This window comes from Callorhinus ursinus, unplaced genomic scaffold, assembly GCF_003265705.2.
Source record: "Callorhinus ursinus isolate GAN/ISIS: 27379988/994484 unplaced genomic scaffold, GSC_fseal_2.0 scaffold8, whole genome shotgun sequence".
NCBI lineage: Eukaryota > Metazoa > Chordata > Mammalia > Carnivora > Otariidae > Callorhinus > Callorhinus ursinus.
In genome coordinates, this window is record NW_027397070.1 from 36,289,470 (window position 1) to 36,315,549 (window position 26,080).

The 26,080-nt window shown below is 39.6% G+C and overlaps 1 protein-coding gene across 1 annotated transcript in view; it reads right to left on the minus strand.

The window, feature by feature from the left end:
- KCNH5 (potassium voltage-gated channel subfamily H member 5) overlaps nucleotides 1-26,080 on the minus strand; it is a 313,954-nt gene that overhangs the window by 33,703 nt on the left and 254,171 nt on the right. Inside the window, exons 9-10 of the mRNA XM_025870498.2 lie at nucleotides 25,794-26,046; nucleotides 12,813-13,009 (exon numbers count right to left, since the gene is read on the minus strand). Coding sequence (XP_025726283.1) covers nucleotides 12,813-13,009; nucleotides 25,794-26,046 — 450 coding nt within the window. The remainder of the gene's footprint in view (nucleotides 1-12,812; nucleotides 13,010-25,793; nucleotides 26,047-26,080) is intronic.

The window sequence follows — 26,080 nt, forward strand, 5'->3', positions numbered from 1 at the left end:
AAATACCTGGATAATTTGAACTTCTATGGCATCAATGGCAAATTTATTTCTGGGATATGAATATATGGCCATGGAAAATACTGAGGTGCCTGTGCTTCCAGAAAGAAATTGATATGTTTGTTTTATAAAATTTACTCAAAAACTGGAAATTCAAGTGTCTTATATGCTGTTTGGCATAGTAAAGCCAGCTTACCCTCAAGCATCAGATACATTTTCATATAATTACATTTGTTGCAAGTCTTTTCTGCTGACAGACTTGTCTTGGGGGTTCTTTGAAATTTTAAAGATCTCTCTCCCTCTCTCAGCATCGTTTGAGCTTCGTTTATGTTGTCAACCTCCACAGAATCGCTGGTTCACAATTAAATCGCTGGTTCACCCTTCTAAAAGGAATGTGCCAAGTAGAATGGCCCAGGAACCCCAAAACAGAGATTTTTGAGCTTGGCAAAACAGCCAAATCCAAATCTCTCATAGTTTTCTCACCAGGGCAAGCAGCCATTATTGCAACCTTCTCTACAAACCCTTGGGAGAAGTCAGCTGCATCAGAATAAAGGGACTGAGGCCCCGCCAGGCACTTTCTTTACTCCACACGACCATTCCCACTCCCAGCAGCCTACGGAGAAAGTCTTCCTGGTGTATGATTACAGTAACAAGCCACTCGGTGACTGTCAGGTGTGGCAATGTGGCTATTAACAAGCTGGCAGTTGGCCTCATTTTATGGAGTCATAAATCCGGAAGGCTGGATCTGATCTCTTGTGCTTGCTTTTTGCTGGCACAGCAGACCCTTCCCCATGTAATAGTGCACTCTACAATGGCTAAGTGGGTCATTTGACATCCCACCTTCTGAATTTCCGAACACTAGGAAACACGCTTTTCTCACTCAAGAAGGGGTTATGTAACTTCCTGTCACAGGAAACTAACTTGCAAAGGACGTGTGTTACATATTACCCACCTAACCTGCTGGGATTATGCTGCCATTCACAACCACATTGAAAGCTATTGCTAAAGCACCTGTAAAAGAGGAAAGCAAATTCCTGGCCAGGGTCCAGTGCCCGGCATTACTTCTGTGTGCTGCTGTTAGGGGAACCTAGCTGCTTCCGACGTGCAAAATGAGCGGGTGCCGTCTTTCCTCTGCAGTTTGCCTTCAAGATGGTGAGTTTCCTAAGGGACGGCGCCTCTGCTGAACTTCTACAACAGATGACATCACTCTCTAAAGGATCAAACTGTGGACACAGGGCAAACCCCAGTGAAATCAAAGGCCAACTTCTGAAAGTGTTGGGTACATCAAGTATAACCTGAATCAGAAAGAAGAGGTAGAAAATGAATGATTGTCTCTGGGAGAAATTACTGTAGCCTCACTGGGTCATCTGAGTGTCTCTGATTATTTGGTAGGATGACTTGATTTGATTCCTTTGGGGAAGATCACTTGATTGGAATGTCAAAATCTATGAAATGCACCTCTTAGATGGGGAAAAAAAATGGACATTCCAGGAAGACAAGATACTATTTTGGTCGTAATAGTTAACTATTAAGAATTCAGTCTAACCACAGAGCATATCTCTATTTTTTTATTTGCAAAATGTATATAATGCTCTAAAATGCTTTCTAGTCTACATATATTGATATATTTTAATGCAGTATTTATTTTACTTTTCTGGCAATAGTCTGAATTCACTATAAACATCTTGAAACCCCTCCTCTGAATAACCTTTTGAAATCTGTTGTAAAGTGTTACAAACGCTACTTCTCAGAATCAGCATGGAAACCTTTTGAATACATGTCTATTGAGCTCAATATTTTCTCAGGTTCCTAAGAGGATAGAAAAAGCTGAGTCAGTGGATTAAGCTCAAAAAGTGAAGGGAAGAAATCCCTATAAAGACAAACTCTGTAATCAAATTTAGATGTTGTCTTGGGGCCTGGGAAGGGAGGAACCCTCCAAAAGAGCTCTGCCTGAAAATATACTGAAATACAGATCCATGAACAGATCCAAACTTAACATTATATATATATATATGTAAAATATATATAAGTAATATGTATACATATGTAAAATACACACCTATTATTATATATTATATATTATATATTATATATATACTACATATACAACCACAGAGGTGATCCATCGATTTCTTTTTCCATAACAGAGAAGGAAAAAGATACATAAGAAATTAGTATAGGGAAAATTGCATGTATTTGAAATTCAAATCAATACCAAAAGGAATTAGGAAAGCAACTATTACATACATTTCAGTCGTGATATTAATAGAAATCCTTGCTTGGTTCATTCAAAAGGAGGGTTTTCCTTTAAATGAAGATGGTGTGACATAGCACTGTACTTCCAAAGGCCCCTCATCAAACATCAATGGTTGAGAATTAAGAAGTGGTAGACACATGGAAATGAACAGTCTGGAATCCAGCTATGATGACCCTAAAAAGGCATTATTGCCAGGCAGGATTCAGCCCTAAAATAAAAACAAATGTTTCAAGTGGACGGTTGACTACTTTGAGGATTCCCAAGAAAAATGATTTATAAAATGTCTACCTTCTTACATTAGTTAAACAGTCTTCTGACTATACTAAAGGCTTATCCATTTCCCTCGTTTACTACTAGAATACATATTTTCTTGCAATAAAAATAAACTCTAGTTTTGAAAAGAGGAGCTATCAAACAGACAGTATAATCGACTGTCAAGTATGTTGGTAAATGACTGAATCCTGACCCCACTCTGAAACTTGGGAAACACTGTCCTTAAATAGTGCTTTGGAGGCATCACTGAAGAGTGAGGGATCTGTGAACCTAGTCCTGGTAACTAAATGTGGAAAAGGTTTTATTCTGGAAGCAGATCTGGAAGCGGATCAAGAGAGCCCTAAATAGAAGCAGCTTAAGGAATCAAAAGACTGCATAATTAAGTCTCTGCTTCCTCTAAATGCACAAGATAAACTTCTGGAATTGCTGAAAGTCGGCCTATTTAACCCCCATCAGTGGAATGAGAGCCAGTTTGGAGCGGAGACACGGAGGCTGGAACCTCAGAGGGGCGATCAGCCGTGTGGCCACCAGCAAGTCACCTCACCTCTCTTAGCTCCCTTCCCTACAGTGTCGATTTGAAGCTCAAATGAGACAGAGTCTGTATTGTGTAAACTGCAAGGCAGCGAGCTCCCTTGGTCTGGAGGGGAAACTTCTACAAGCCGCAGAACGGAAGCAGAGCTACTGGTGCCTGGGCATTCACAGTGAATCTGCAATCCTGATGATCAGCTAAGAGAATGAAAACTGTAACTGCCCCCTGCTCACATCCAAGGGTGTAGGCAGACTCTTCAAAGGAAACTGAGCAAAAGTTTGTTCTTCAAAGTCCTTTTGAATGAGAGGAAGGTACTGTTCTGAGGATCACAGCCCCTGGCATCAGGTGATCTTAATGCACGCGATGATGTCAAGATTGCTGTACTCGGAACGTGCTGGAGAGACCGCTGCCTTGTGCAGAATCTGCCGGCATACAGGGCTCAACTCTAATTGTGATTTAACACTAATTAGTAATGGTCCTTTTCATAATCCTATTTCATAAGGCTCTTTGCCAAAATTGTCAAGGGTGTCATTTGTTTTTCTGGATGACAGTGATTATTCCAGTCAGTGAGGATAAAAACTGTGCTGGCCGGTTATGTCTGCTTCCCTTTGCATTCATTCACCGAATCACTCATTCAACGACACAGCGGGCACTATTCTGCTCATTGGCAGTGAAGAGAGCACAGAAAATACCTACTTTAAGGAGCTCATTGGTGAGATGAAAGAACAAAAATGTATATAGGAAACCAAAGTACCATGGTCTGGGCTAGGAGAGAAGCATAGAGTCTACAGAATACTTTGGAGTTTTAGGGAGACCATATTAGCTTTTATTCCAAGTGTGGACAGTGTTTGAGTGATGTCTTTTTAATGGGATGACAAAAGTTGAAGGCTTGCGGAATGAATGTACTCCCATATTTTGTTTCAGCTGCTATGTCAGGGTGGGAGAAAGGGGAAGAAAAGAAAGTGGTGAAGTTGGAACTGCCCTTACAACAATCCTAGAGTCCTTCTTCGAAGATACCAGGACTGACCCCTGAGAAACACATAGTCTGCAGCATGTGTCCACCACGCAAGTCCTCAAAGCCTGTTCCCTAGCCGATTCCAGTCTGTTTTCCATCCATAGAAGGTAATTTGTTAGAAATGCTTCACTGCTTACAGCAAAAAAAAAAATTCTGTGCCCTGGATTCACCGGGATAAGAATGCTTTCTGGAAAGAACAACAGTTACTGAGCTCTGAGCCTGTGTGAACGCAAGAGTGAGCCTAACCCACTGTTTCTTAGTACTGTAACATTAAAATACAGGATCGGTGCTCTCCCTAGCCATAACATGACCAGCTGGCTTCTGCTACTCTCACCACTTAAGAAAAGGGCCATTTGTGGGAAAGGACGCTGGCTTTATGGGGTGAAAGGGATAAGTACCTCCGTGTTCTGTTTTTCCAATTTACAACGTGTATTCATCATTCTTGGGGGAAATTTGTCTACATTTAAATGAGAATCATTTCTTAAATCACAGTAGGAGCCCAAGAATGTTTTGCTAGTATTGATAATCATGCACCGCCTCAACGTTACAAAAATCAGTCCTGAACGCTGATGCTGCTGCGTATCCCCGGTAATGCAGACCTAGTTCAGCTGTAAGTTTTGATTTTAGAATACTTCTCAAAGTTACTCCTTCATATTTAATTTAAAAAAATGGGGTTATTGCATCCTTCTCCCAAATTCATATGTTTAAGCTCTAACCCCCAGTGCGGCTCTATCTGGAGATGGGGCCTCTAACTGAACAGTTATGGTTAAATGAAGTCATAAGGTCGGGTCTCTGCTCTATCAGGATTAATGTTCTTATAAGAAGAGACATGAGAGAGCTCCTTCTTTCTTTCCTCAGATGCATGCACAGAGGAAAGGCCGTATAAGTGCACAGCGAGAAGGCAGTCATCTGCAACCCAAGGACAGAACTCTCACCAGACACCAACCCTACTGGCACTGTGGTCTTGAACTTCTGGCCCCCAGACTGTCAGATAATCCCTTTCTGTTTAACCACCCAGTCTGTGTTATTTTGTTATGGCACTCTGAGCAGATTAATACAAGGGATACATTAATACCGTTAGCAGGTCCTGGATTAGCTTGTGTCTGAACTACAGAGATGTTCAGTAAAAAGGAGTATAAACTAGGAGCAAGATGGGTCTCCGAGGCAACGTCTCTTTGAGACCACGACTAAGAGCAAGTTTGGCATCACTTTTGATCAATGTCCAAGGGGATCCACTCCATCACAATAGTAGATGTACAAGGAACATTTTCTCTGCGGCCATTTGGCTTAGAAATTTTCACAACACCAGCAACAAATTCAGCAGAGCCACAGAATGAAAAGAAAGACACATAGTTCTCTGGCCATGACGACTCAACCTGGAACTACAGAGGGGTTCACACTCATTAATATAATAGATATGGCCTTTAAGAGGGAAGCCCAGTTTATTACCCAGTTTTCGGCCCATACTGACACTGTTCAATCGTAACTATTTTTTTTTCTTTTCAAATTTCAGTTAGCAATCTCTTCATTTGAGTTTTGGAATCGACCACATGGCATTCTTCATTCCCATTCCTAACAGAGTCATTCTCGGTACCAGCTCATTCCCTCCCTGCTTCCTGCTGTCGGGTCTCAAATTTTCCCAATTCTATATGGAAATACTTGTTTTTCTTTTATTTCTTCCTTCCAATCGTTCTTCCTCCCTCTCCCTCTTCCCCTTTTTTTAATCAACTAACAGCTTTAGCACTAATGTCACTCTGGGCAGTAAACTCATCAATATTTTTTTCATAACTTCTAATGTGAAAATGCTAGACTCTTAAGAAAATAACTCAAAATACAAAGATGGAAAAAATAGGAGTTTTGTTTAATGTGGGAAGTTTTCTTTTTATACATGTTTATACTAACTGCTGCAGCAGCCCGTATATTTCTAAAAAGTACTGGCCCAATAGCAGAGAGTACATCAGAACCACAGGATTATCAGCAAGGCAGTATTTCACCATATTCAGTAACACCTCTCGAACAATGCTGACATGTAAGTTACAAGTTTTACTAAAAATGAGACCCTTCACAATGCAAGCAACGTACCTGCTGTGGCCACACCATACACATTGGCTCATAGAGACATTGGGAGTCCTGTTCACAGCTCTGAACACTGCCTACAGGTTGGTTTGGGGGCTCCACTGTTGGTTTTATCCCAAATCATGGTGTGAAAAACACTAAAATCAATCTATGAATCACATGCAAGCTCAGGCCATTCACCCTCCTTTTTCCCTGTTAAAAATGAACACAATCAAGTGTTGCATTTTACTCACAATCTTCTACACAGGGCTTGTAAATGAGGCTAACCTGTAAAAATACCAGCAGCACAGAATTCAAAGGATTTCAATTTCCATCCCAGCTCTGATGCTAATTTGCTAAGCAAACTTGAGCAAGTCATTTAATTCTCTGGGTCTCGGTTTTCTCATCTGCAAAGAAAGTAAGTTGGACCAGGTGATCTACAAGATCCTTCCTTCCTCTAGAACATTATTCTGTTTAAAATGAAATCCTGGGGCGCCTGGGTGGCTCAGTAGGTTAAGTGTGTGCCTTCGGCTCAGCTCATGATCCCAGGGTCCTGGGATCGAGCCCGGCATCAGGCTTCCTGCTCAGCAGGAGGCCTGCTTCTCCCTCTCCCCCTCCCCCTGCTTGTGTCCCCTCTCTCACGTCTCTCTCTCTGTGTCAAATAAATAAATAAAATCTTTAAAAAAAAAAAAAGAAATCCTAATGCCAATGTCATCATCACCTCCTAAAATGTCTCCTTGTGTCCTCCTTGGGATGAGTTGGATTCATCTCCTCTCCCGCCGCCCCCACTGTGTACCCTAAATGAAACCCTCACGTAACACTTATGGGTCTCTGTTAGGATTTGACTCTTTGCTAGACTGCAGGCCCCTAGAGAGCAGGCACTGGGTCTTTTATCTCTGTGACCCCCTAGGTAGGTAGTAGGGTCGTGATGGATATATATTGATATACCCTGAGCCCGCCAATACTTTCTGGGCCACACTTTGTCAAAGGGTCTTGTCAGAAGAAGTACCAAAAACAGAAATAAAACTCCTTATTCCTCTTATCTAAATAGTCCATCTGGAGGAAAACATGTTCATGCTAGCTTGAAAGTGGAGGAAATATTTAGAAATAACTCAGAACCCCAACCATACTTAATGTAGCTATAAGTAAATGCTGAGCACAGACCACACTGTTTGAATAAACAGTGTGGGCACCGTGAGCCACTCTCACCCGTTAGCCTGGCGGGAACTCTCCTGAAACCCAAGTTCCCAGAAGCCAGCCAGCCAAGGGCTCACTTCATAAGCAGGTCTTTCAAAGCACAGCAGTCAGACCTGCTCTGTTAACTCTTTTTACACAGAGGATAAACTTCACTGCATCACAGCTCAGCAGAATGAGCAGAAGTGCACTAATTACTTTAAAAGTCTGATTAAAATCCTTTGAAATGTAGATATCACCTGTGCTGGGTGTGCCACTTGCCTTTTCAGAACTGCACCTGAGGCTTGGTCCTCAGCTTGAGAAACATCATTTTGTCATTCCAGCATATTGTGTTTTCCATTAACTAAGTAAATAAATATATTCAGTCAGCAAGTGAGTCAACCTTCCTCTGCTGCTCTCCTACACCTTTTCTGAATATGTTTAAACTTAGTGAAAACTATGGAATTGTGTTCTTATTGGAAAAAACACACCAACCAGTCCTTTTGTTTAACTGAGTCCAGTTTCTGACTGTACTACAGGGGGTATTAATCTCTAGCGGTCCAGTAAAGCCTGTGGAACAGGCCTCAATTCAGAAAAGTTGTTTTAAATGCACAAAATAAAATACATAGTATTGCAAATGAAAAACATTATATTGAAATTCAGTTACCAAAATATTAAAAAATAATTCACAAAATAGTGGGGTGCCTGGTTAAGTCAGTTAAGCATCTGCCTCCGGCTCAGGTCATGATCCCAGGGTCCTGGGATGGAGCCCCACCCCAGGCTCCCTGCTCAGCAGGGAGTCTCCTTCACCCTGTGCTCATGCTCTCATGTGCTCTCTTTCTAAAATTTTTTTAAAAAATCTTAAAAAAAATTTCACAAAATAGTAATCTATGTACTTTTTTTTTAACACAATAGCCTTATCTTAGGATCACGTCTGTAATAACTATGATAATTATTAAGTAGTGATGAGCCTAAACACTTCAACAAATACAATATAATATGAACATTTCTATGATTTCTTTTGGTACTTCAACTAATACTGTAGTTTGTCACCAACCTTCATAATTGAAGGAAAAGCTACATTTCACTTAGAAATTAAAGAAAATAAAGATGTAATAATTTTTCTTATCCAAATTCACAGGCTTCAGGTAAAAATTTCAGGCTTCTACTATCATGAGATCAAGAGTTCATGAACTCATTCCATTTAGTTCACAAACATTTGGACCAAGAGCAAGCTGACTTGCTTTGTTTGACCATATTCTTATAAAAAAGAAAAACAAACAAACAAAAAACACAAAGCAAGTTAGTTACCAAACCAATGTGATTTTGCATAAAAATTCATACTTCTGTCTTCTCTGAGGAAAAAAAATAGGCAGACCAAGCAACACTGGGCTGGCATTCCACAAAGGCAGGGTGCAACCAGACCGAGTAGCAGCCAGCCCTTCTACAGATGGTGTGAACTCTAGTTTTCAACGGCCATGTGAGTCTGGCCTCCCTCGTGGGTGTTACTGACCTGGCTTCTGCAGCCACCTCTGCTGTGTGGCATTTTCCATCTCATGAAAACCTCTGAGTGGCAAGTGGTAGATTTGCTTTCTAATACAAGAGGAGAGGATTCTGTGTGCATACTCATTGTCCTCCCTAGCTAACTTCCAGTCTTCTCCTTTCAGCAATGGACACCCTAAGGCCCGTGAGAGCCACCAGTTTCTGTAGTTTTAGTAAAGCACAACTATGCTCAATTATTTATACACTATCTTTGGCTGCTGTGATGAACTGAATTTTATTCCCCCCAAATTTATATCTTGAAGCCCTAATCTCCCAGTGTGATGATATTTGAAGAAAAGGTTTTGGGGAGCCAATTAGGTTTAGATGAGGCCGTGAGGGTGAGGTCCTCATGATGAGATTACTGCCCTAATAAGAAGAGGTACTCGAGAGATCTTCTTCTCCCTCTCTCCCTCCTTCCCCCTTCTTCTCTCTGTCCCTTTCTGTCTCCTAACCCTAACCCCAACCCTAACTCTCTGTCCCTTCCCTTTCTCTCTCCCTCCCTCACAGCCATGTGAGGACACAGGGAGAAGGCAGAGGTCTGCAAGCCAGAAAGAAAAGAGCTCTCGCTGGTACCCGATTGGGCCCAGCACCTTGATCTTGAACTTCTCAGCCTCCAGAACTGTGGGGAATAAATTCCTGTTGTTTAAGTCTAGTATTTTGTGAGGGCACCCTGAGCTAAGACAGCAGCTTTCACACCATGGCAAGCTTGAGTAGTTGAGACAGAGGCTCTGTGGCCCTCAAATCCTAAAATATCTACTGAATGGTCCTTGATGGTCCTTGACAGAGAAAGTTTGCCAACCCCTGCTCTAGTTATTGGATGAAATTATAGTTCTAGTTCTAGAATTTTTATAGAGAGGAACTTAAGGATGGTTAGTGGGAACTATGTTGGCATAAGAAATCTCTTATTCTTCCATAATGGAGACGGGGGGCAGGGGAGACAGGCAGCTAAAGTGCTGCCACATCCCCCACTACTGCAACCACCAAGAATCCCACACCATGCAAAGCTCTCCACCCAGCCACCACACCCGCTCATGTGGCCAGAGCTTTAATCTGTGACAGCTGAAAATCCGGGTTCCAAATCTACTCCCCCAGCTTACTAGAAACACATCCTTAATTAGTGGTTCTGATAGCTATGATATCAAGAGCATACTAAGGACATGGTTTTGATTATACAACTCACAACAAATATCCAATTCATAAAAAATACTCAATGCAAGAATGCTTGCAGTAATAGCCATAAGAACAAAATACCCTTGTATTAATAGCTCCATGGGGAACGAAGTGAAAGTGACTGAGCACATGAGAAACTATAAATGGTTGACAGTGTGTCTGTGGAATATTGTTGTGGAAAAAAAATACCAAGTATTTTGGCAAGCCAAAACAACATGGTAGCATCAAAGATCTGTGTTTTAGAATCAGACAGAGATGGATTCAAATCCAGACACTGAGCCGTAATTTCTTTGGCAGCCAGCTGTCCCATTCTCAGAACCTCAGCCTCCTCATCGATGAAATGGAAGTGAGGTACCTCATCTGTGGGTTACTGAAATTTTATAAGGTCAATTATTATATATAAAATATGTTGAGGTGCATGGCTATAAAACAGGCTCTCAAAATGGTAGTTATTCTCACGAGTCATTGGAGGATATTTTCTCAGTGTTTTTTTTTTTTTTATGAGAATACTTTTTTTTCTCCTGAGAATGAAGTGACACTGACTGACAGTACACCTCTCCCCACATTTCGCCAAGTTATTGAGACCATCCATCAATTGAAGAAGGGCTGGAATTATTAAAAAATAAAAACATGACACAGGTTGTGACAGGGAGCAGGTTATAAAGGGAAGAAGCCATTTGATGTAACTTGTGCACCAGCACCTGCAGAGGCAGGAACACCATCCACACAGGGGCACTGGGCTGGTGCAGTCGGTTGAACGTCCAACTCTTGGTTTCGGCTGAGGTCATGGTCTCAGGGTTGTGGGATCGAGCCCTGCGTCAGGCTCCACGCTCAGCAGAGAGTCTGCTGGAGATGGTCTCTCACTTTCCCTCTGCCCCCTGCCCACTCTCTTTCTCTCTCTAAATAAATAAATAAAATCTTTAAAACACACACACAGAGTTTTCTGTCTCTAGCTTCTCTTCCTATCAGAGGTATGTGCACTCTCCATTCATTACAATGTGTGTGTGTGTGTGTGTGTGTGTGGTGTGCATATGCTCAGATGTGCAAAAGAGAAAATAAAGAAGCGAGAGAGCTTTGTGATGAACTCATTCTGAAGAACCAATATTTATTTTCTACTGGTGAGTTATCTTAATTATCCCTCTTTGAGACCTTGCACTGCAAATATATCAGTTGGTTATTTGATATTAATCCCCTGGGCCTGAGCTTCCTCATATGTTTTGAAAGGAAAATAACTGTCCTTTTTTTTACACAGGAATATTATAAACATCAGATGAGGTACTGTGTAAACATGCTTCAAGGAAGACAGCGACAAATAAGATCTGTCCTGAGGACCATAACGATGATGGATAGGGGTTTCGGTAATCTTGTGGTATGTGGGAAGACGCCAAAGCTGGCAAAATTTATATTGGAGAAGACTTGATAAGATATGAGTTTCAAATATCTAACGGGCTGCCTTGTAGAAGAGGAATTTGTCACTGGGGAAGGTAGAGTACAGACCAAAGGAGACATATTTTTACTTAAACGAGACTCCACACTCCCTAACGAATAAGCAAGAAAGTTCCACAGTTAGTTCCTATCGGCAGCCCCCTTCCACGTCCACCACTACCTTAACTTTCAATTACTAGTACAAATACGTGTTTCACTTATTTGTGTTTCATAGAATATTCACACTTGGCTTAAGCACAGGGACTCACACCTTAAGCACAGGGACTCTATTTTGTCTCTGTGCTTGCAACAACTCTTTACATATTGTCTAGCAGGTTGTGGATCCTCAAAACCCATTTATTATAACAAAAATAGAAACCGAAAATGCTATACAAATATAGATCCAACACTGTGACACAGCTAGTACGAATAGGACTCCAGAAGTCCTGTCCTCTCCCAGGACCCCCCGTAGAGAATTATAATGATTTGCTTATGTTCATTTCTATGTTGCTACAGCAGAGATGCTGATTTGTCTCTTGGCTTGATTCTTCTCCTCCCTGTTAACTAAAGAGAAGGTCCTATTTAAGGGGACAGTGGGAGGGAAGGCTTGTTATTTCAAAATACTGCACCATAGATGGGCAATCATTTTAGATGAAATTCCTTAAGTGCAGTTGTCCAAGTGTGTATTTCATTCTTGGCAATAAAAGAGCCCTAGCCTATGTCCAAAGACCTATAAATCATAGCTAGGAGATTTCTTTAGGCAAATTAAATTTGTGTCACACTCATCAATAAAAAAGAAAATGGCCATGAATATTATAGTTGCAGCAGCAGTGCAAAGTTAAGAGCTGCTATACCTATTTGTAGGATATGTCAGTGTGGCTAATTATTTTTTTAAGATAGTGTTCTTTGAAAGAATTCACAGGGAATAAGCTTTATGAACTGATCATTAAATGAGAAAGGGTGTTTATAATAGAGTCAGGAATATAAAATAAGCAACCAGCTTGATTAACCTTACCGACCTAAAAAAAAAAAAAACCACATAATAAACTAAGAGACACTCATGTTATTTTTATGGCAGTTATTATAAACCTTAAGAACTAATTAGGTTATAGTACAGTTTGTTTGTTTCTCTTCAACTCTGTTTTTCATTTTACACTTAAATTATAAAGATTCAAGTCTTTAACCATATACTCAGGAATCCCCTACCCCTTAAAAAGTAAACAAAATATAAAGAAAGGGAAAGAAAATTATGTCACTTTACATCGATGAGAATGTACGAGTGCAAAATGAAATACCTCTTGCACTTCTCAGCTAATAGAGCATGACATATTAACCCCATCGATTCTAATAAGGGCAAGTGGATCCACATGACATACCCGTTTCCTCAGATTGCAAGTAAGAGTGAGATTCCTTGAGAATGAGTTTGCAAAAGCTGTATAAAAGTCCAGAACTTTGAGCAAGGCTTCTCGCTTGATGATGTGGAGGTCACAGTATGTCAGTGCTCGGACATTGGCACACGCATGAGCCAGGGTGGTTTCCTTCCAGAAGATGTCTCCGAATACATCACCTTTCCCTGGAAAATAGTATAAGATATGGATTCAACTATCTACACTAGTTCTCATCCAAATCACTATTTTTATTCAGATTCATATATGGTATTGATCTACTAGCATAATTTAGAGCCTGAGTGGATAACCCCATCCAAATACATAGAACAATGCATAACACTTTCATATAATCTGTAAAGTAACATCACCCTGAATTCAGTTCTCGGTGGAAATCCAGAGTGTTATGAATAAATGAAATCCAACAGAGAAGCCAAAAATCTCGTTTTAACAAATAGTTTCATTATCTCCTGCCATCATAACTTTTCCCATTCTGACTAGAAGGAGCAAAGGTGACTTTTTAGTTTCATTCTTTCTTCTGCTCCTTCTGTAGAGATGACAGTAGACTGCAATAGACAAGGATCTACTGTTACAGCCTTTATAAATCTGGAACTGATTCGACATATATTAAATATGCATTATTCAGCAACTAAGTCTTGTGCTCCAGGCAGATGAAGACTGGCCATGACTTATTCCTCAAGGATGCCTTTCCCTCTCCCCTGAGCCAAACTCTATGCCTCAGGGCCCAGCCCAGGGAGGAGGGGGTGCTCCCCATCACAACTACAAAGCTTCAGTTGCTGAGTAGGGGAACACATGGAGACTCAGGTTTGTTATGCTATCAACAGTTCCATAAAGAGTGCTATACTGTAGTAAAATGTGGATATCTTTTTAAAATTCTGCAAATCACCCAGGAATCAACTCTTCACTTCGGAGCACCATCCACTGGTGACCTGAACTCCACAGTTCACCACCCCAAATCAAGAGTACTTAGTTGCCCAAACAAGGTGGGGAATAAGGAACACCCAGAGGTAAAGTGCCAAAAGAACTTTCTGCAGAGGCAGTTCCATGAGAGCCCCTGGCTTCTGAAGTCTCCTCAACTGCGCTCTCCGTTCCTCTGCAGGAAAGGGAAAGTTTGGGAATGGAAAAAACAAGGAATCTATCCAGGCAGGAAAGATCTTCCGGAAGGCACTATGCCAAAGACTTATGCTTTTGACATGCTAACCACAGAGGTGAGTAAGTATCTGCTCTCATCATGAAGACTGAAGTGAGAACTAACAAGAAAACAGGAGGAAGAAAGGCATCTTATAACACTTCAGGCCAGGCTAGAGGAGCAGAGAGAAAAGATAACATGTAACCAGAGAAATGAGAGAGAGAGAGGCAGAGAGACTGAGGTTGAGAGAGTGACATTACAGACTCTTGCCCACATAGGCAGTTTGGAAAGCCTTAGAGAACCACAAGCCTCTCTGGGGTGGAAAGAGAAAACATGCGTATTATTGAGAAAGTGGTTAAAACTACCATGTAATCATCCGATCAGCATAAAATAACCATAATGGATATTTAATTTATCTTGAGTAATCTTACTTGTTTCTGGACACTCCAAAATTTTCTTTTAGTTAGTGACACTGACCAAGATTCAACTAACTGTCTGATAGCCATGCATTCATCCAAGGAAGGTTAATTAGAGACCTCCACTGACTATACGTATTTCAGAAATCTGTAAGTGGTATTCTCTAAATTTTAAACAAGTAATTCCAATTGTCAGTATTCATTCTAACTGCATTATCAGAAGTACCAAATTTAATGATAAGAATATTCATTGAATGAGCACTGAGTAACATATAGAAATATGGACTTACTATATTGGACACTTGAAACTAGTATAACATGATATGTTAATTATATTTCAATTAAAAATAAACTGAGGAATACTTGTAAAAATTATTATATTATAAAAAATATGTATATAGAGCTACAGAATAATAGACAAATATTCATTGATTGATGAATGCATCAATACATGAAAGATACTCCACATATAAATGAATTTCCCCTTCCCAATATAGACCATTTTTATTATTTTTTGTTTATTTATTTAATTTTTTTAGATTTTATTTATTTGACAGAGAGAGACACAGCAAGAGAGGGAACACAAGCAGGGGGAGTGGGAGAGGGAGAGGGAGAAGCAGGCTTCCCGCTGAGCAGGGAGCCCAATGTGGGGCTCGATCCCAGGACCCTGGGATCCGACCTGAGCTGAAGGCAGATGCTTAACGGCTGAGCCACCCAGGTGCCCCCCAATATAGACCATTTTCAAATATGTAGGCATTCAAATGTCTGTTATGTATTTTATTTTACCTAACTGCTGAAATTAAAATTCTTACCATACTTCTCTCCAAAAATTTAAATTTAAGTTACTTATCTTTTTAGTATCCTTCATAAATAAAAAGCCTGTGATGTGAAAAGAATAGCATTAAGCTAGACTATAAACTCATGAGGGCAGGGAATTTTCTCTGGTTCATCCACTCAGGTCAACACGCAATGCCTAGAACAATTCAAGAGCTCATGGGGCACCTAGCTGGTGCAGTCAGTTAAGCATCCAACTCTTGGTTTTGGCTCAGGTTGTGATCTCAGGGTCATGAGATCAAGCCTCCTCGATGGCCCCCATGCTCAGTGGGGAGTCTGCTTAAGATCCTCTCTCTCCCTCCCCCTTTGCTCCTACCCACTGCATACTCTCTCTCTCTCTCTCTCTCTCTAAAATAAATAAATCTTAAGAGTTCAACAAATATTTATTGAAAAAATATGTGAATGAAAAAATGGGAGAAGAAGAGAAAGACACAGAAGAACAAATTGGGAATTGTGAGATCCAAGTTAGATGTGGGGCTCCATCTGTAACGGTGTGGCTTAGATCAAGTGATTAACTCCCTGAATCAACATCGGTTCCTTTGACCCTAAAGAAAACAAGATGAACAAAAACTAATGCTTAAGGTGTCTGTGTGTCTATAACTCTATAGTAAGTCAACTAAAAGTCATCAAATTATATTTTCAGGGTAATATTTTTTCTATGTCACATTTAAAAGAAAAAATCTAGGGCCTCAAGGGGGCGCCTGGGTGGCTCAGTTGGTTAAGCGACTGCCTTTGACTCAGGTCATGATCCTGGAGTCCCGGGATCGAGTCCCGCAACGGGCTCCCTGCTCGGTGGGGAGTCTGCTTCTCCCTCTGACCCTCCCCCTCTCATGTGCTCTCTCTCTCATTCTCTCTCTCTCAAATAAATAAAATCTTAAAAAAAAAAATCTAGGGCCTCAACTCCAAATACCACTGAAAGACTAAAACGTACCAGAAAAGTTAATTGATTCAACCAAAGTAAAACTTATCCCCTGCTTCTCCCCTTAAAAAAGTTTAGAGAAGCATAGCAAAATTGACAAATGTGGATAATTCTGCTCCCAGCATCGAAACTCGCATTACATAATAAGCAATATTAATTGTCTTATGACATAGAATTTCCATTAGGATACACAATATATCAATTGGATATTGATCTAATCAATCATTTTTAAAGTGTGTTTGCTTTATCCAGTTGTCCATATCATCTTATAGTCACTCAATTCACAATAAACTTCTATGACTCTTCCGGAAGATGTGTCTTGTAAATCAGTTAATTTACCAGCCACAGTAGAGCTGGCTAATGTTCTTCTTCAAGGAATACTATGCACATTTACACCAAGGTTGTGGAGGCATGGGATTATGTGCAGAATATCCAATAACTGCACAATTTCAGAATTTCAGGGCTGGGAACTCGTGTTCATCTTCATGGCTATAGAATATTTGATGCTAGTTTTTAGGTCAGCTCTCACTGGATGCAAGTAGTCTCAGCTATAAACATTTCAGAGCTTGAGAAAACTAACCTTCCCCCAAAGCCCTAAAATTAGTAGAAAAGTTCACACTCAACATGAAAGTTGTTGTTTGGTCTATTTATATTTTCTCAGTTCTTTGCATCAAGTCTTATAGAGTATTTCACTTTGAAACCACAGGAAACAGGATTGGAAAACAGGAGCAAATGTTTCAGATTCATCGACTAGGAAACTGGAAAATGTCAAGACAAAACAGAGGCGACACGTTACAACATAATTAAAGGAGCAATGCGGACCGTGGTATATTTAGGGATGATAGCCCCTGAAAGCTAGCTAGCTTTCCTGAAAAGCTAGCTAGCCCCTGAAAAGCTAGCTTTTCAGCCAAAGCTTTTTAAAAAATTTGAAACACATTATTTGGTGAGTTAATGAAATGGATTAAACAAATGCATAAAAATTATCTCGGTTCTTCATCAGTGAATACAGCCAATGAATCCCTAAAAATACAGCATTCAAAACTTAGGTCGTTTCCTGTGGGGTGCAGTGATGGATCTATCCGATGATTTTTCTACAGAGTGGACCTAATCCCTGTATTCACTTTTATTTTTTAGTCAGCCCTTCACTATGACTGATTTTCGCAGTAGGTTCATAAACTTTATTATGAATACATAGGCATAAAAATATTTATTTATATATGAACACTATGAGTTTTAGAATTATATGATTTTTAATGGACTTTGACTATTACCAACAGCAAGTATCATTCGGTAATGTTTTAAAGGAAAAGAACAGAAAGAACAAGGTGATAAGTGTTAAAATTAAGAAATTATATAGGTGTATTAGAATAGACTCTCTTAAAACGTTTAGAATTGGGGATGCCTGGGTGGCTCAGTAGGTTACGTGTCTGCCTTCAGCTCGGGTCACGATCCCAGGGTCCTGGGATCGAGTCTCGCATCGGGCTCTCTGCTCAGTAAGGAGCCTGCTTCTCCCTCTCCCTCTGCCTGCTGCTACCCCTGCCTGTGCTCACTCTCTCTCTTACTGACAAATAAATAAATAGAATCTTTAAAAAAAAAACATTTAGAATTAATGCCTGCCAATCTTCAGTGATGTCCAAAGTCATTCTGTTCAAAAATTATAATGGATACAAACTGGAAGACACTTTTATTTATTTTTTTTTAATTTTTTATTGTTATGTTAATCACCATATATTACATAATTTGTTTTGGTGTACTGTTCCATGATTCATTGTTTGTTCATAACACCCAGTGCTCCATGCAGAATGTGCCCTCCTCAATACCCATCCCCAGGCTAACCCATCCCCCCACCCTCCTCCCCTCCAGAAACCTCAGTTTGTTTTTCAGAGTCCATCATCTCTCCTGGTTCGTCTCCCCCTCTGACTTACTTCCCTTCATTTGGAAGACACTTTTAGAGAAGCAAATAATTCTTACCTACTAAAAAAAAAAATCACTGATTTAGCTTATAAATTTTTATTTACACAAAGAGTGAGCCAAATAGCTCTAAGTAGATGTAAAAATAGAGTCTCCCAGCATCGATAAGGGATGAAGGTAGGGAAGGAGAGTGGGAACAAGACACTGATGTACGGTAGGTGTAAGACAGTTGGGAAAATGCAGATGAAGCTTTCTGTAAGTGGAGGTAGTGACCTCAGGAAAAAACAAGAGCAGTAAGACAGCCGGCCAAGCAGCCCCATCCTGTTGAGAGAAGTCAGCACTTAAGGGAAGGGTGGAGCATTCAGCGTAAAAACTGGGACAAGTCACAAGGTCAGAACAGACTGAAGGAATGGAGAAATAAAGTCCACTTCTTTAAGGAAGAAACTGCAAAGATTTGTGGCCATTCTTGCAGTCCCGAAGCATCCTTGAAATTTTCATTTCCACTTTAATACCTACCAACTAGGTGGATGTGAAACTCTTCCAGGACCCAGAAGAAAGACCTGTGAGCAGAATTTAAGATCCCCGTCTTGGGTTCTTCAAGTTCCCAAGATTCACACTCTGAGCCAGTTCTCCCTAGTTCTAACCACCTGCCTGGTGGTAAACTTGTCACTATGAGGATCGTAATTTTAGATCCTTAATGGCTGATTAACCATCTTATACTCAGGTAATATTTGGTGAAGCATTCTTGTAATATACACTGGTATGGCACTTAACAGTGTGGTTAGAAAAACAATTTTTTTTAATAAAAGGAAACACATTGGGAACATTAATATAGGCCCTACATTTTCTGTCAAGATTAAACCAAATAATTGTATAGTTTCAAAATTCTATTTAAAAATAGTTATGACCTGGGGTGAATCACCCGATATTGCAGAGCCTCAGCTTCTTCATCTGTAAGATGACCACAGTTAAGGGCTCTCTTCACAGAGTTAATTAAACGATTTGACGTAATAATGCATATAAAATAATGAGTACTCAATAACTATTAGTACTCAAATCAGATTCTCAAAGGGGCTGAAGTACACTTTTTTAAATATACTTTTGATAAATATTAAAATCAAAATGTATGCATGGATTTTAAACTTTACTTAAGCATGGAGAGGGGGCTCATTTACTAACTACAAAAAATTTTTAAGCCCCTTTTAACTCTTAAATGTTTATTTTCTAATTAAATTAATTCTGATTTGCAGAACTATTTATTCCAGTTGATGAGGAAAGTGATGCCGCTTTCAGGAATCAAAGCGAAGTCCCCTTCCATAGATACAATTTCAAGTTTTCCTACTGTGGCCAATGACCATGGTATAAATTAGATTCTTTCTTGATACTGGGAGTTCCTGATGAAGAACAAGGAAGGAGGGTTTTATTAAAGAGTGTTAAGTGACTTGAGATATTTAACATTTGGCCCACCATATTCTCCTTTTTCAAAGTACCTAATTAATAGTAGGAAAATGTTTTCTCAATCCATAATAGGTCTATGCTAAAGCTAGAATCTTAGGGAAATGCATTTTACTATAAGCATTTAGAGGAAAGAGAAACAGAGGGTAGTCAGTATTTCAAGATAAAACATAAAGAAAACAGCAACAGAACATAACATAGTTTTCATGCGTACCCTGAACAAACTCAGTGATGAAAAGGGCTTAATGGCAAAATAAAGTGCTAGCTAATCTGGATAATTGAACCTTGCTGAGAACCTATTTAAGGGGTCCTATCACAGATGACAGAGAGACAAAAATGAGCAAGATGTTTCAAGTGCTTACAGTGCAGAGAGTGAAACAGGTAAAAGATAAAAATGTGCAGGCATGCGGTGAGAGCCCAGATTAGAAGCACCTCATCCAGACCAGGGCAATAAAGGAAAGAATGAAAGAACATGAGGAAGCAAGAGACAGGACAAGTAAAAAGAGGAGAAAAATGTGTTGTAAACAAGGAAGCTTGCTAGTAGTAGAGAACCTGGTGGTATCAGGAATCTTCCTGCAATTCAGCATGCTGTGAAAACACTGTAGGGTGAGGGAATGGCACCAGTCAGGCTGGAAAGGAAACGAGACCAAAATGGCCTCAAATCTACATTTTATCCCCATGTTGCTAAAATGTCAATCTTAGTGAGAAGACTAACCTGATAAATTATATTTTAGAAAGATTATTTTGGCGGCCACATAACAAAGAATTGGAGGTTGAATCAGATGACAGACTGTGAGCTAAAAGGTCTTTAGGATGGCAGCCACAGCCCAGGATCAGAATTTTATGAGCAGTTGTCATGGGAAGGTATATTATAGGCATAAGATAAAGAAATAACGAGGTGAGAGAATAAACAAGACTTAGTTTTGAAAGAGGAGGAGGAGAGAATTTGAAGTTGAGTCCCAACTACGAGATTGTAAAGATTTATATTTTATCCAAAAATCTACAGACTGAAGAACTCTTAAGTAAATAATTTGAACCATGTACAAATTATGTCACAATCACTACTTCAAAAATTTAAAATAAGACAAGGAAGCAATTTTTAAAAAGCAAATAACCAGTTTGACCTTTATGGAAATGTCTGAATTAACTGTGTTCATCACAACATGTACAGCAAACCTACCTGGTTCATAGTTCAATATCTCAAAACACAGAAATGTGGATGCAAAAGAAAATAATTGTCTGGAGCTTGGTAAAAGCCCTTTTAAGGAATTAAAGTGTGAAACACTTGACTTCTAATAGCAAGTATACAGGAAGAAATCTTAACTGTATCATAGAAGTCACATTTTCACAGATTCTCAAAATAGCAAAATATTATTCATTCACATCTCAGATTTTTTTTCTTTTTGGATTAAAAATAAGCAGATTTTGAATTTTGAGTGCCATAATTTATAAGTTTTCTTTGATAATGCAAAAATGTTTATAAACAACTGATTCTAATTAAAATGAAATCTTAACTCAGGTACTAGAAATTATTTTTCTAGAATATTCTTATTTAACTCTGTCCCTGCCTCACTTATGTTCCCGTCCCCAGCCCCATAACAATATCTAACCCCTCCATCCAAGCTCTACGTAAATGAGCCTGGGAATTTGAATTTACAATTAAAAGACTTAGATACAGATTGTTTTACATTAATAACTCCAACTCTATGATCCTAATAATGAGTAGACACAGAAAAGACAAAATGTGATCGCAGCAAAACAAGTATCTTAGGGGCCAGGTCTATGGTTCATGGGGAAATGTCACTTTTATAGCCCTTAAATATATAAGATCCCTTGTGGAGACACTTAAAAGTAACCTAGCTATTTTAGCCACACCAAGAAATCTGTTCATATTAAGTAATTATAGGGTAGGAACTTAAACGTAAGAAGATATGAAAGAATATAAAATATTATGTATGCATCCTGAACTTAATTTGGAATTCTTTGTGTTTCATAAAAAGTGGGAAGGTCGAAAAGAAAAAGGTGGAGGTGTAGGTGTTGAAAGAACTTCAACTTGGAAAAAGACATGAACTGCAATTATGTTCACCTGCCCTATTTAGAAAAACATCTTGAAGCCATCCTTCAGTGTTAAAAACAGAAGGTATTTGTTGACTACATTTTTTTTATCTTTCCATTAATTAGTTACAGTTCAGAACTTATTCATTAAACACTTAGCATTTTTGACATACTAAAGAATTATGTACCTACCCGGAGACTGTTTAGAGGCAAAGATCCAAAAGAATGAAACTGTAGCTGTTCTTTGGATTCAGCAATTTTAATTAATTTTAAAATGACCTCCCTTCTCTACCTTTCACCTAGCCAATGAATCAGTGTAAAAATCTCCTATCAGACCAACTGAGAGAAATTCTCATTTTTCTGAGGTATGCTTAGATGTGAGAGATGTTCTTTCTTTCCAACTCTTACAACGCAAAAAATCATTAGAGATGACGAAAAAAGGACACATTTCAATGCTCAAAGCCACAATTCATGATGAGGATATACAGTTAGGAATAGCTGTGCACCAAATAACCCAGCAGCAACCACTGAATAGCACAAACGACAGGAGATGCAAGGAGACACAGAAAACACATTAGTAATAAGACACGTGAACACCCGTATATTGTGTTTTCTCACAAGTTGAAGATTTGTGGCAACACTGCATCGAGCAAATCTATCAGGATCATTTTTCCAACAGCATTTGCTCGCTCTGTATCTCTGTATCACACTTTGGGAACTCTCACGATACTTCAAACTTTTCATTATTAGTATATGTTATAGTTACTTGCGATCAGTAATTATGATCCACTGAAAGTGTAGATGATGGTTAGCAGTTTTTTAGCAATAAAATATTTTTTAATGCAGGTATATAGTTTTTTTCTTAGACATAATGCTATCGCACACTTAATGAACTGCGGTATAGTGTAAACATAACTTTCATATGCACTGGGAAAGCAAGAAATTCATTTGACTCGCTTTATTGTGGTACTTGCTTTTTTGTGGTGGTCTAAAATCAAACCTGTAATACCTCCCAAAGTTTATGCATGCAGAAGACCCAGTCAACTTACTCAATAAGGCAGAAAACCTGAAGATACATATCAAACTTCACACCCTGATAATTTTTGCAACTTTTCATTAAGTTTGTAATTATTTCAAAACTCAACTACCAAAAAATGAGAAGAGGAAGAAGAAAAACAGGAGGAGCGGGAAAGGAATGGTCAGTCACCAAAATGTTAGGAGTGACACTACTGAATTTCCCTTTTCCTCTCCCTTTCTTAAAACATTGTTAAGGCATCTTGAGCGTTAAACAACCCTCCCACCCTTCTCTCCATCATCAAAGAAAGTACTTTAATTTAGAAAAGTCTGGAAACATGCATCCTCAATGGAAACCACAAGACTTAAGAAGCCATAAAATGGGGCTGGAATGAGGATCTACAAGTCAAGAGGCTGGCTGTTCGGGAAAGGCCTTTCTGGCAGGTTCTAGGCGGGGCTTCAGCTGCCTCCAGGGTGGACCTGCCCATGGTGTGGACACAAGGGCAGCCCGTCCGCGGCCCCACGCTCCCTCTCCTGCAGAAGGTCAGCACGAGTCCACACGTCCAGTCCACAGTGTCCTCAGGCTGCCTCTCCAATAAAACCAGGTCGGCAGAAGGCTGTACACCAGGACAGAGTTCTCAAAGCTCGTTTCTGCATCTGTCATGTCATCCCTGAACCAAACCACAGACTCCTGTAAGACAGTGTCTGCCCAGCCCCAGTGCATCCAGGCTGCCCACCAGCCCCGACAGCCCCTGTCACAGAGGCACCTCATACACACACTTCCACCCTCAGAGATCACTTCTGGGTCAAAACTTTTTTTTTTTTTTAAACAAAAATCGTCTAACTGCCCTTTAGCTGAATTAATCTATGTTAGAGGCCCATGGAAAAAAGGAAAGAAAAATTGCCAGGGAAGGGAGAGGTGTATGTATCATTTGACTCATTAAACAAAGAGATGAAAAGTCTCTGAATCCCAAGACTTTTTGAAGAAGATAAACAAAAAGCACACAAGGAAATAAAATGTGACAGCTGTATGATGAGGCTGGTCCAATACCCAGGGGCCCTGTGTTCTTTTTTACTATGTCACTGTGCAAAACCAGCTACCATTTTATTTTAAAGGGAAAAGAAAATGCATTTTGTCCGTCTCATTGAGCAAATGATTTCAGCTTAACAGACCCAACCTGGAGGCACTGCACCTGAGGGCTTTCTCCAGCCTTCTTTGTAGAAAATAAGTTACCAAGGTGAGGCCGTGATGAAGAAAATGGGGCAAAGCAAATGACAATGAGTACACAGCTGAGGTCATTCATCACAAGACAGAGCTACATTACTGTGTTTCCAATGGCTTCCACCCACCACTGACACCAACGTGCAGGAAAAGAAGATACACCTGTTTCGGGTTTGTGTTCTATCCTCTTCTTTAAGCAAACAAGAATGGTTGTAGTGTGTATATGCTTCGTTTTACCACAAAGGATTGTTCTGGCAAAATGTACACTTTTTATGAAGCATTATATATAACTCCTTTATACTCCAGGAAACAAAGCGGAACAAACACTAAGTAGCATTAAACACACCCACAGTGCTGACTCTCAAGTGCGGTATGAATTTCTCTTGGAAAAATCACAAATAAAAATAGTTCCTAAAGAGATTTCACCTTAACTGTAATATTATTTCTAAGCAGTTAAGGAGAGGTTTATAAAACAACAGAGTGTGGTCACTTGCAATCCTGAACTGCTTTCTATAATTCTTATAAATTTTACTGAACGTATTTTCCCACAAAAGGCCACTGCTTCTCAATTCTCAATTCTGTCTTTTTTCAGGCAACTGTGCTTTTTGAAAACAGTTCTTCATTTTTGCACTGGATTTTGCTTTTCTAGCTCCTCAGATACGTAAGTCAATCTTTGACTCACAGGAATAAGTGGCATTCAAACTATGGTAGGTTGACCTCAGTAGCTAAAAAAAATAGTTTAAAAACCGAGCTCATTTTTCATGAGGCATAAGCCACGAAAAATATGATGAAAATGGAGTTGACATCCTGCAATTCTAAATTCTTTTACTTGAGAGAAAAACAAGGGATGATTCTCTTCTGACCTCATTATTGCTTCCTTTTATATCTATGTGGAATTCATGAACCTGTTACAGAGATTTGAGCGGAAATGATCTAAAGTACCATTTAGGGGTGCCTGGGTGGCTCAGTCATTAAGCGTCTGCCTTCGGCTCAGGTCATGATCCCAGGGTCCTGGGATTGAGCCCCGCATCGGCCTCCCTGCTTGGCAGGAAGCCTGCTTCTCCCTCTCCCTCTCCCACTCCCCTTGTTTGTGTTCCTTCTCTCGTTGTGTCTTTCTCTGTCAAATAAATAAATAATAAATAAATAAATAAATAAATAAATAAATAAATAAAATCTTTTAAAAATAAATAAATAAAGTACCATTTAGTATAGTTTTATCAATATATATGTTACATTGCCCCAAACATGTAATTTCTTCACAATGTTGTTATTTACATACACTATCACTGCCTTTTTTTGTTAGTATAACCATCTACTGGTCTCTAAATTTTTGAATGAATTTTATTATTAGTCAAATAATTTTGTTGGTTCATGAATGGATTGACCCAGCTTTATAAACCTAAATTTACTTGTATTGTGATTACTCCAATATAATGGGTCAAATTCACTTACCTCCTCATCACTTTTAGCTCATTACTTAGGTCCACTGTGATGAATGAGGCAGAAATATTTAGAATACGATGATCTGTACTCAAGGCCTAACTCATTTACTAACTAGCTGGGCAAGTCACTAAACTTTTCTGGTCCTCATTTTGCTCATCTCTAAAGGAAAGTGTTGAGTTAGACAGGTTCTATGGACCCTCTGAGACTAACATTCTAGGTTACTAACCTGAAAATAGGTCCACAAGCCATCTTCACAGTTACCAACACCAGGAGGTACAGTCACCTTCGGCTATGATCAGCTCTAATCTAAAAGATATTGTCCTACTATTGCCAAAGAAGGTTTAATCAAACCCTTGTGCAGCTCTTTAAGCTGTGACCAGTACTAATGTTCTTTGCTGAAAGAGCATTGCTAGTTTTCACTAAGATTCATCATCTCATTAGTGACCCAATTTCCAAAGTCACCAAGCAGAGGAAATTTCTCTTAAGAAACCTGAGAAGCAAAATCTCTAAAACTGTTACACATTTGCTACTACATTAGGAAAGTTCACAGTACCTAAAATAGCCACCACCTCATCATCCTGGATGACTTCCAAGGATCCTGACACCACAAAGCAGAGGGCATCCACACTTTCTCCAGCATGGTAAATGAGGTCCCCAGGAGCACAGTGAATAGTTTGGAACTCTACCGCCAAGGCGCGCAGACACCCATCGCTGGCCAATCGAAAAGCAGGATGTTCATTAAAAACCTTCCGGTTTAGATGAACACAGATATCAGCTCTCATGTCCTTGGGACAGATGGAGAGAACCTGAAGAGAGTGAGAAATGAATAAGTGAGAAGAA